The sequence below is a fragment of the Thamnophis sirtalis genome, unplaced genomic scaffold (genome assembly GCF_051295495.1).
Source record: "Thamnophis sirtalis isolate CommonGarterSnake01/CBP01778 unplaced genomic scaffold, rThaSir2_p1.2 scaffold_1, whole genome shotgun sequence".
Classification (NCBI taxonomy): Eukaryota; Metazoa; Chordata; class Lepidosauria; order Squamata; family Natricidae; genus Thamnophis; species Thamnophis sirtalis.
In genome coordinates this window covers 29371753-29384424 of record NW_028261381.1, presented here as the reverse complement: position 1 = coordinate 29384424, position 12672 = coordinate 29371753, and the positions used below count along the sequence as shown (strand labels likewise).

At 37.1% G+C, this 12672-nt stretch overlaps 1 protein-coding gene across 1 annotated transcript in view; it reads right to left on the bottom strand.

Annotated features, from left to right (window-relative positions):
* Positions 1-12672, bottom strand: part of LOC106539315 (prolyl endopeptidase FAP) — a 60268-nt gene that overhangs the window by 33731 nt on the left and 13865 nt on the right. The window contains exons 4-11 of the mRNA XM_087709737.1: positions 10748-10839; positions 10584-10658; positions 8724-8776; positions 7700-7772; positions 6069-6189; positions 3744-3898; positions 2318-2421; positions 1358-1493 (exon numbers count right to left, since the gene is read on the bottom strand). Of these exons, the coding sequence (XP_087565863.1) occupies positions 1358-1493; positions 2318-2421; positions 3744-3898; positions 6069-6189; positions 7700-7772; positions 8724-8776; positions 10584-10658; positions 10748-10839 (809 nt within the window). The remainder of the gene's footprint in view (positions 1-1357; positions 1494-2317; positions 2422-3743; positions 3899-6068; positions 6190-7699; positions 7773-8723; positions 8777-10583; positions 10659-10747; positions 10840-12672) is intronic.

The window sequence follows — 12672 nt, the reverse complement described above, 5'->3', positions numbered from 1 at the left end:
GAGGAAGGGTAGCATGGTTTATCAAGGATGCAAGAATCTGGATAAGCATCAGATGGCAGCACAAAACCTCCAACATTGCTGCTATTGAGTGGTCATTCAGAATTTGTAACCCAGATATGGTGGCCTTGAGCAAGGTGACTATTTAAACTTGTATTCAATTTTTATTTATTGGGTATATTTGCTGATTTGCTGATTTTTTTTAGTAGGACGTTTAGAATCCACTCTGGATTTGCAGAAAAGTATTTCTTATCATTATTTGCCCACTGCTTCTAGTATATGAGAGAGTCCACATTGTTTACGCCTTATTACTTCCGGTTTAATCGGAAAACAAAGTATGAAATGGAAATTTATTCCCCTGAGATCTTTTCAGCAAACACAGCTTAATGGAGTTCTCCATCTGTTGGCACTCTTGTTAACTGACCATTGGTGTGCAGAGTGATACGATAAAAGCACTTTAAAAAAAGAAGATAATAGTGGTTTTAGCCACATCTTTCCTTCAGTAAGAACATGCTGAGGCATGCAATTTTTTTTACTGCCTTTTGGATCTTCCAGGGCAAAGTTGCTGATCATTTTGGTTCTCTATCTAATCACAACTTTTCAGAGGGACAATCGTAAGATGAAATATTGGCCTTATAGGTTTTCCATTCAGCAACTTGAACTCTAATACATACTCGCATATCATGATACGATTTAATATGGCTGATTTGAGTTTGATGCAACCAGGGGTGGGAATCTACCGGTTCGGACAGGTTTGGGGGAACCGGTAGCTCCAATGATCAGCTAGGAGTGAACCAGTTTGCCCCGACGATCAGATGCCCCCCCCCACACTATTTTTCTACTTTTATCTTCTCAGCTGATTTGTGCAGCAGAGCAGATTGCAATGCGGATCTGCTGTGCTACCCTTCTGAAGAAACCCGTAAATGAAGATTTCTTTAAACTGCATATGTGCAGACAAATTGCACGATCACCGAACCGGTTGTTAAACCCAGAGGAACCCACAACTGGATGCGACCATACTCTTTGTAGTTTGTAGCCAATGTATGACTTAATATGTTTTTAAACCAGGCCACTAAGGATCAGCAGACCCTCAGTCAAAGATCAAAAATGAAACAGAGGAGAAAAGGCTGTAAGAGGGATGAGTAAAAACCAATTCCATATTCTCACCATTAATTGGTCCTAGCAATATTTTTTCTGGGATCAGATATTCACATAAGACAACTTAGGATCCCACCTTAATTCGGAAGTAATTTTTCCCCCTTCCTTTTGCACCTTAACTGCCCAGTTACGGCGAACCTTTATCAAATTGTTCGCTGATAGAGTTTTTGCTTTAAATCTTAGCTTGATGGGAAAATACTACCTCTGGACAATCCCAAGATTTGGAGTGGTAATTGTAGTCACAGATTGCTGACAGGGAGAAGTTCTGGATCCTTTTCAACCACTGCACACAGATTCTGTCATCTGTTACCCAGGTAATCCAAGTGACATAGTGATCTCTAAAGGAAAAAGGAAAAAGAAGGGAGTCAGTGAATACAGGGAAAAGACAAGAAGGAAGCATACTATTACATTAATAACCTATCTATGATAGGTAGACCAGTTTAATAATATAGGTGTCAACTCTTAAGTGAACCTGGCTGAAGCCATCTTTCACTGCCTCTTAGTTGCCATGAACCATGAGAGGGGAAAGGAAATAGATAGAGAAAACGTTTTCCTGTGGGAACCAAGGTCATCTTAACAGGTGGCTGTGAAAGGAGGAGAGGAATGACCAAGCAGCCTGCAAATTACTTTCATTGGACAATGTGACTGGTGACATCTGGGATGGGAAACCTTTACTCTTTTAATTAAGTGAAAACTGTGGGAACTTTTAGAGTTGGCTTTCACCAGCTGTGCTGATATGAAATATCTAATAAACATGTTCTTTGAGAAATCTACTCAACTCGGAGTTATGCTTTCAATGGGTGTGTTACTTGGAACGCTGACAATAGACATGACAGGCCAATTTAATGCCATATCTGAATTTTAAAAGTTGAAAATTTAAAGATTATTAAAGCACCACCCAAACTCTTTGAACAAGTGGGCCAGGCTCCTTAGTGTCAGCATTCTTGTATTGCTATAAGCAAGCAGCTGAAATGGTTTCTATCATTAATGAGAATTACGCCTTAACTTTTCCTTTATAGCAGTCCTTGATCCGGAGGCTATATTATAAGTTTAACACAGAAAGAAAATTTCAGGGGGAAAGACTCCCAAGACAAATTACTGAAAACAATTGCTATTCTTCTAGGAGGAAAAACAGGAAGTGAGGATTTTAAGAAAATATCACCTTGATGCTATGACTGGTGGTGCAAGTATTTCCTTTGGTCCAAAATCACTAGGATTTGTCGTATCTATAATCAACACTCTAACAGTTGGATTTTTAGCTCCAGCCTTCAAGGAAAAGTAGGAACAAATTGATTAAACGAAATTTTAATGACTTTAATTACAATATTTAAATAAAAGAGCTAAGTAAAGTTCTATAAAGTTATTTTATTCTTTCCAGGCACAAATAGGGTGCTTTTCCATTTCCAGACAATTTGGGATCTTGTTGAAAATGTGTCTTAGCTAGAAATTTATTCTGAGAAGTTCACAGTACACTCAAGTCATTAACCAAGCCAGTTATAAACACTGAGCAAATAATATAAAGATTATAATCTCATGGGAGAAGTCTTCTGCCCTGTTGTCTTCAAAAGTAACAGAGGATGTCTAACATCTGCTACTTCAGATTCTATGCCCTTCCTTCTAGGTTTGCTAAGTATTTTCAATAGGAGTTATATGTGAAGGGAATTGATTAGGTCTTTCAAAATGTTACAGTGGTACCTTGGTACTCAACTGCTTTGAAACCCATTGAATTTGGTACTCAACAAATTTTGACATGAAAATTTGTCTCAGTACTCATCATTTGTTTGGTACTCAATGTACAAGCTAGAACTTATTGGTGTTGGCTGCCTTGTGACTCACTATAATATTTCTGATGGGGAAAAAATATTGGGTACTCATTGTTTTTGGTACTCATCATGTTTTCCAGAACTAATTAATGATGAGTGCCGAGCTACCACTATATTTTAATAATACAGGATACACAAGCTGGATTTCCATTTAGGATAGGCACAAGCAACACTATCCTAAAGGTTTATTTATTTTAGACTTGTTTTTTTCCCCACCAAAAGCTACAAGCAGAGATTCATGACATTATAACAGCACCAAAAGGAGCTCTTCCCATTCTGTTTTTATTTCAGAGGGGTAAGGGTAGTGGTGGGATTCAAATAATTTAACAACAGGTCCTCTGTCCTAATGTTTTCTTACAACAGCCAGTTCACCAAACTGCTCAGAAAGTCAACAACCGGTTCTCCCGAACTGGTGCAAACTGGTTGAACCACACCACTGGGTAGGGGTTACGTTTTATAGGTGCAAAGATAACTGCAAAGGTAATACACCTATTTTATTTCATTTTTTGCAGAAAACCAGCAGGAATCACATTTTACAAATTGTTGGCTGGCTGTCATACTTCAGGCATGTGATCTTGGGTGGGGAAGCTATAGGATTGAGGCTCTTAGACTTCAAGGCACCCTTTCAAAAACTTCTCAATTATACTATTTAGCGAGGTTTTTAAAATGTCAGTGGTTACATTTGGTATAGCTATTCAACATTCAAATCTACAAGAGAGCCGAGCTTAATGCTAAAAGAAAAATAAATAAACAAAGCACATTTACCTTTGGATATGGAAGAGTTATTTTTCTAGGATATTGATTCTCGCCATAATATGAGTATTCCATAACTGGGATTTCAGTATCATTGAACTCTATGTATGCTATGTTCTTGCCATTTGGTGACCACCACATAGCATATTTTGCCCCAAGCATTTCTTCTATAAAAAAAAACAGATTAAAGGACATTGTTGTTCTGGTTGCAAAATTGTACAACGTACTACATGGTGTAGTGCTATCTTTAAAACCATGCCAGTATCTTAATCTACCTACATATATGTAAAATCATTAATATGACAGATCACCAGTCAGTTTTGGGGTAACCAAGGAAGAGAAAGCAGAATCACAGAGAAGTAACTATGAAATTGCTGAGAGGGGAGGAAAATCATAGCAGAGAAATATCAGCCCATTTGTGGGAAAACTGGTCAAAAGCCAAAACTTAAGAATTGTCCTAGAATGGTTGGACAGATTTGAGGGCAAGAAGTGTATGTTTTTTCATTTTTTACTCCTGCCTTCTAGTCCAGGAGAACAATGATCTAAAGATGCAAATAACCCAGAATCAAATGATTTCACTGAACTACTTCACAGAAATGAAGGCTGGCATGCATCCAGTTAATACTCACATGGGGAATAAACAGCACAAAAGTGCCTTGGTTATAATCATACTTTCCAGAGGGCTATAAATGGCAAATATCTCTCTTTCCTTCTCAGTGTTTGCGGCTCATGGTTGTGTTACAAGTGCCATAGATAATGCACATATTCATTCTCATGAGTTCAATGAGCAATAACAATATTCTGAATAGCAATCACCATGAGGTACCTTGTTGATGGAAGTGTAGATCTTATTCTAGTTTCACTAAGGGTTATTTATTTACTTTGAACTTTATTGTCAGATATTCTGGGGAAGGGAGTTAAGGCCATAATTCTTCTCCTCTCCAATTTCATGTTGAATTGATATGAATTCACTAAATATGTCACATCTTACCTCCACCTTTGCACCCAGATATTGAGGGGTGGGAAGAAGGGGAGAAATGCATCGGTTTTATACATGATCAAAACTTAATTTACACTTTCCAAACTAATATGTAATACGGAACAAAAATATCTTGATACACACACACATATACATACACAGTATGAATTTTCATTTTTATGAAAATTTTAAAAAACCCAATCAAGTTAAGCTTTCCTCATGTCTAGGAAAGCCTCTCCATTCCTAGAAATTCTTGGTCCAAGATTAGGCTTGGTCCAAGGCCACTAGTTGCTGATCTCTAAAACAGTTACTTTGTTCAGTAATCTAACATGTTAACCAGTGATGGTATTCAGCTGGTTCAGACCGGTTCTGGTGAACTGGTAGCTCCGATGATCAGCTGGTCCTGCCTACCTGCCCTCCTTCATTTCCTACTTTCTAGCTCATCTCAATCACGCAGCACAGCTGATATTCCCCCCAGCTGTTTTATTTACCATTGCTGACTTAGAAGGTAAGTGGCTGAGCTTCTAAATACTCCATTTTCAGGGCTGTACACAGGCACGAAGCCCACATGCACACAAAGCATGCACTCACTGAACCAGTTGTTAAACTGGCAGCATCCCACCACTGATGTTAACGTTCAAAACATACTGAGTAAGGTCAACCCGTGGTCCTATATAGACTCAAAAGGCATGAGGTCAAGCAGGGATTATCTTTGAAGGAAGGAATTGTGTTGTGTTTCATTCATACCTTCAATGCTCCCCCATGTCTATAACGGGATGGTCTAGGAAACTTCTTGCCTCAAAAGAGGATACTTTTTGCAAGGAGCCATGAAGAAGAAATCATCTCCCCTCCCCTTCCAAAAATTAGTACAAGCAATTAGTAGAGCTCTTCTACCTACTTAAGTCTGGAGCCACTTTACTGATTTCTCCAGGTTTGCAGAATTTACTCCCCATCTCTCTAATACAATTTTGCATTTAGTTCATAACTGCGTCTTTTTTTATTATATTCTCCTTGATTGGCATGGTCTTTTAGAAAGAAAACTACAACAAACTTTCTCCTAATAATGCAGGTACACAAGATACAAGAGACTCTTAAACTAAACATAATAAATAATTTTACAACATCTATTTTGAGACAAAAGTGGTTTTTTTGCCATAAAGAGGAAGAATGATACGATCAGAAAATATGAAAAATGGAAGAGACAGGATGTTGAGCAACTGTAGACTTTGTGGAAAATATTAACACAACAATAAGTTATAAAGAACACATTTTGACTCGTTTGGAGGTATTACTACATCACTTTATTGCTCAAGTCTTATCATCCTAAATCATAACACTGCTTTCAAAATGCAATTTACCTTCATAAACCCAATCAGGAATTCCATTAAATATTTCATTCCAGTAACCATTTGTGGTTATTTGAATAGCAGCTTCTCTGGGATTTTGTTTGAAATAGATATTATTCTGGTAAATAAAAACCTAGAAGGAGGGAAAGAATCAATTTCTTTAACTCTAGAAGGTACAAATGATTTATGCAATCTCAAAATACTACATAGCACAGCTAAATATGGGACTCACTTCAAAATCATTTATCTTTGCAGAAGGAAAGTGGTCCAATTTTATTTTCCAGGCCACAGAGAAGAATCTCTGGAGAATCATGCAATGAAAAGTAGGAAGGTATAGGCTGGTATCTTGAGTGAAACCTAACAGCCTCCTCTGAGATTAGCAGTGCTTTGTATGTGTGTTATATCATGTCCCTCCCATAATAATACATTACTTAATAAGCCTTTGGCTTTCCAAACATGTTAAACCAAAGCTTCTATCACCTCAGACATCATGACAAAAAACCTTATCGGTTGATAAAGTTGTAGTCCAACACATGCAGAGAGCATGAGATAAGAAATCTCTTAGATAAGAAATGCCTGCCTTAAGTTCTGAATCTGTAGGGAAGTCATATTTTACAAGTCAAATTTGTTATATGAATAAAAGGAGATAACCATATATTATCTCCTGCTCTTATCTACTTTAGAATTCATCACCCTGGCAGATGTATGCCAAAAGTTGGAAAAGCAATGAAATGCCTATAACGAAAGACTGGATCATAAAATTAATTGAACCTGCAGAAATAGTGAAGCTGATCAGTTTGGTCAGAGAAAAAAAATAACAGTGACTTTTTTTCTTTTAAAAAAGACTGAAACCCTTATATGGGCTTTTGCCATAAGAATAAACAAATGAATTGATGGGATTTGAGGATTAAAAATGAGATGAAACAGCTGGAAAAAAATTAACATGACAATTACATCATCCAATAGAGCTGGGGCCTCAATACGTACATTTAAAGAAATAAATAACTCGGTGTGTGTGAAATCCAATACCAGCTAAAGAATTGGCAGCTGTGATTTCACATTTTTGTAATAAATAAATAATAATAAAATAATATTCAATAGAAAGAGTAGAAGGCACATTTTTGCAATTTTTTTCTTTCTCATTTCTCTTACAGGAACAGTCTTAGTCAAATTTCGGGCTGTGTTATGGTTTCTATTTATTGAGGGCAATCAGCTGATACCATCGTCCCAACTATTTGCAGCCCATTTGACCTTGTCTAGATGGACTAACTTAAGAACCATGACTTAAGGTCTGCTAGATGGAGAGAAGGTGGAGAAAAGATGGAGATAAGATGGAGAGGATCTACAGGAACATAGCCAGAAGTCCAGCTTCTGGATTTCTGTGTTTGGTATATCTCACTTGAGACAAACAAAAGTGTGTCACCCTAGAACAAACAATAACAGGTCCATGCTGAAGTGTTTACTTTATTTTAAACCACAGTTCTAACACACCATCTAGCTCTTTTACAAATAGTGTTATTATCAACATACAAAATTCTTAAGCATATTTGATAAACAGAAATGAGTGATGGCCGAAGAAACACCATAGGCACATCAAACTCAATCAGAAGGAACATTATTGTGACACAGTATTAATTACTGACCAATTTATGTCCAACAGGTGACCAGGAGATATGTTGAATATTATGTGGTAGCTCATATTCTTTGACAAAAACGCTACAATGGGGGGAAAAAAATCATGGAGTGACATAGTTTTCTTAATTCACATTTCTAATTAATTATTCAGTGCTTACGTGAAATTTAGAACCTGTACTTTTAGGACAGTTGATGCATGCTCCCCCAAACATCTGTTCATTCTTTATTGGCAAGCATATCTGTTCACAATGATATTTCAGCGATGTTAATACTGACTGTTAGAATTTTTTGATATTCAAAATACTTTGGGATTATTATTTTACTTAGTAGGAAGCCACAAAGGAAATAAAAGATGCTACAGGGGTCTAAGAAGCCCACAAGTAAGATGTAAGTACAATGACACATTTAGTAGACATTTCCCAGTTATGTTGTGGTCCACCGGTGGCCTTTGGAGCTGGCAGCAGAGTCGGACAATGAAGAAGTTGGGGAGGAACATGGGCCATTCCCGAGGGCTGAGAAAAGCTCAGACAAGGGCTCTGCTTCAGAGGCAGAGAGGGAGCTAGACAACAGTGAGGCAGAACTTTGCTTTTGCTTTCTAAGGAAGACTGGGTCATAACCAGTTACATTTATTTATTTTATTTATTTAAGAAATTTTATATGAGAGGTTCTTGATCTTCCTTGAGCATGGTTGTTTTCTTGCAGACATTTCATTACTCAAACTAGGTAACATCATCAGTGCAAGTGAAAAGTCCTTACTAAAACCTTTGGTTCATTAGTTCTGAATTCTTGCAAAAGTGCTAGGTCCAGCCCAATGAAGACTTTGTAAGTGACTGATAAACAATTTAAATTGAGTTTAATACATTTAATGGAAAACAAAATGAAGCACTCCATTGATGTTTGGGAATATCACTATAGATAACAGATCTGTTTGAAATCTATTTTCTTCAATGACTTAATGATTCTCAAAAAGAGCATTGCATAAAGTTAAACATTACTAATGTTTTAGTCAACAGGAAAATAAATCTGTCTTACCCTAATTCAAGATCATAAATGTGATAGGATGCTGTGTAAGAATACCTCCAAAGCTGAAAGGTTACAATGGAGAGAGAAAAATAATTAATTTTGCTAAATGTAAAACAAGTTATCTAATCTTCATAATGCTTTCTCTTGAGGTCTTTGTTCTACTCATTATCTCTGTTTTATTAAAGACAATGCAACCCGGTAAGCAATTTTCATAAAATGTAGGAGCAGTCATCACTATTTTTCAGTCATGAAGAAGTTTTTCAAAATGCTTTTTACTGATGTAAATATGTTTCCAGAAAAGGAACCAATTTGTCACTTTGATCAGCATTATTATTATGGAACGGTGATACCACTAGATGGATGGATGGATGGATGGATGTGTGGGTGGATGGATATGGGTATGGGTATGGGTATGGGTATGGGTATGGGTATGGGTATAGGCATAGGTATAGATATAGATGGCTTGGTGGGCGTGGTGTAGCTTGGTGGATGTGGCTTGGTGGGCGTGGCAGGGAAAGGATACTGTAAAATCTCCATTCCCTCCAGTCAGCTGGGACTCGGGAGACAGAGACTAGATGGGGGCGGGCGGCAGTCAGAGGTGGTATTACTGATTCTCTGTACTACTCAAAATTTCCGTTACTGGTTCTCCAGAACTGGTCAGAACCTGCTGTGTACCACCTCTCTTCTGAAGAGAACACAAATCCAAGTGCAATCAGAAATCTGATTTATTGACATGAAAAAAAGAAGCACTCTTTATATCTTCTCTGTTAATATGGCATGAATGTGGACTGATCAGGTAGGGATAGGACATTGGAAGCAAGGTTTTGCCCATGTATGTACATGGATGTTTATACTTTGGCCCTTTTTTTCTGCCCTCTAGCCAAGCTGAATTTATTATTTTTTTAAAAAAAAAATATTAATTAAATTTTTATGCTGTTCATCTCACTATCCAGAGTAAATTTTTGCACAAAGCTAATGCACCTTCTGCACCTTCACAATTAAATTGTATTTAATTTCTACAGCGGCTGCTCTCTGGGTGCATAACCTGCAAGGGGACCAAAGAATAAGACCGGGTTTCTAGGAAAATTACCATATTTTTCAGAATATAAGATGCACCAAGATTTTGAAGAGGCAAATTAAAAAAAAAGTTTTTGCATTCTGCAGACCTCCCCAAAACGGCCCATTTTTCATGAAAACGGGCCCATTTTTGTCAAAAAAAGGGGCATGCATAGCCTTTAGAAGGGTTATAGAGTGCTCCTGGGGGCTAGGGAGGCAAGAGCGAGCAAAAAACAGCCCATTTTGTGGTCATTTCTGCTCTCCCCAGGAGCACTCTGGAAGCCTCCTAAAAGCTATACATGGCTGTTTTTGCAAAGTGAGGTGGGGTTTCGGAGGCCAAAAATGTATTCAGTGTATAAAATGCACCCAGATTTTCATCCTCTTTTTTGAGGGAAAAAGGTGCATCTTATACTCCAAAGATACGGTAATTCATTTTCTTACCAAACTAGTGTCTGAACCAAGCATCTAACTTTCCTCCCCATTCAGCCCATTTCTCAAGAGGTTATTACATGGGGCCCTCAGGCCCTAGGAAATCTCCTCGCGATTAGAAGTCAGTGCACAAGAGCTAGTCTGGTAGGGATGAAGAGCTGATTGTTTGTCCAAAGCAAAATATGATTGTTATTTTGCAATAATGATTGTTTACTGCCTACTGTACTTTGCAGTAATGATTGTTTTAGTATGGAGGCTAAGATTGGAAGGATAATGAAGGAATAAACTAAGGCCTTGCTTCAACTTCCTTTCCCAAGGAATTCCTTCGAAGAATTTTTGTTAATGCCCTGAAAGTTTACCAATCCAAACTTTTAAAAATATTACCTTAGAATAGTTGCTTTCCAATACTATAAATTTCTGATCTGCAGACATTGCATAATTTGTGACATTCAGTTCTTTCTGAAAGATTAAAGCATCAATTAGTAGCCAACACATAACCATCACTTACATAAATTAACTCATAATTTTGAAATAGAGGCCATACATACAATGGTGCTATTTGTCAAGATAATGGTCGACTGCCCTGATTCAACATTGTGAAGGATGACATTATCTTTAGAGTCTTGAAGATATTCATTTCCTTCAATGGAAAGAGAAATGGGATTGTTCAATAAGTTTCATGGAAATTCTACCGGTTTCCCTGAAAATAACTCTTCCCCTGAAAATAAGCCCTCCCTTAAAATATTTAAGTGCATGGGCAGCTGATCCCTACCATTTCCTCTGGTTGCTTCCCATGCAAACAACATGAGGTGAAGAGGCGAGGCCAGAGGGGGAGAAAGGGGGGAACATGCCTCACGCACCCCACACACCATTATCTAACAGCCGCTCCCACAACCCTAGCCATTTTGCCCCTTCTGTCATGCTAATGGCCACTGCAAAAAGAGTGGCAAATTCAATGATGCACCTCACTGCTGCAGGAGCATAACACAGCAGCAGCCATGAGGTGATCACGCTCACCACCTCATGCACCTCAAAAATAATAAGACCTCCCCAAAAATAAGGCCAAGCACTTATTTCGGGGGTCAAAAGAAAATAAGACATTGTCTTATTTTCGGGGAAACACAGTATCTTGTTGCATTTCTCAGGCAATCATGCATTTAATTGCTTACTTCAAAACCACAAGGAATTTTCATGCAAGAAAATAAGGGAGCTACCAGAGGAAAGGTAAAGGCTAAAAAAATGTGCCTAATCTTGTAATTCTGAATAGGCAAAAATGACATCAAAGCTGAGAAAAATCAAATATATGCACAGTTTTTTTTAAAAAAAATCTCAAATGTTCTTGGTAGAGATGAGGAATAAATTGATTGAATTTACAATTGAAGGTAAATTTTACATTTTTGCTCTAATACCTAAACTTCTAAGATTTGATTCATATCCCACTTTTTTACTAGGGCAAGTATATTATTGTTATTATTGTTGTTGTTATTGCTTCTGCAACATTTTGCATTGTAATTCTTTTTTAATATATACATATATGCATGTACATGTACATATACATACACACACATATATCTATTCTACACAAAAATGCATATGCGCAGGAAAACAATGTATACATTTTACATTTTATATTGGAATTTTTAAAAACTAAAAATGGAATATTCATCTTAATTGCAAGTCCATCAAAATACCTACCAAACGCTTAAAACCAAAGCTCGTATTTGATAATTGAACGTCATGCATTCACAAAAATAAAACAGAACATAAATTGACACCTCACCCCTATTTTTGTCTTCTATAATGTAACTGCTTTGAAATAAAAATAAGCCAGGAAAAAAATAATTCCTTAATATCAGCCAATTTGCCTGCACCAAAACGAAACAAAACAAAATCATGCAAATGATGTTGTTTATCACTTTAAAAGCCCCAGAGATTATGAAATATCAAATTAGGAATTTAGTATTATTTAGGTTCTGACTAAGTCTAGAAACTCTGTGGTTTCAAATAAAATACTCCAGGGAATGGCAGATTTAGCAGCTCTGGGCACTTGTCACATTTCTTAGCTGTATACATTTGTGCAAGAACCGTGATTATCTAGAGAAGCAAAATCAACATCACTATCATCTTCCTATCACTGTTTCTCACAAAGGGCTTTTGGGTTTGATACACAATGTTGTAATGGTTTTATCTACATTTACCTTGGAAGCAAATCTTTGATCCTCAGTGATTCTTTAATATCACTGCTGATTATCACAAATGTTCCAATTCTCTGCTCATTTTAAATAGGCGTATTAATTTAGTCAATTGTTTGAGATACCATGCACCCTGTCCCTGCGCTGTCTCTGCACAACTGAGGGCAATAAACCACAATTGAAACCCAAACAATTCCATTAAAAAACAACCAACCATAACCCTTAAGTTTAGCAGATTAAAAAAAAAGCATTCCATGTTCCATCACTGCCCCATATTATCC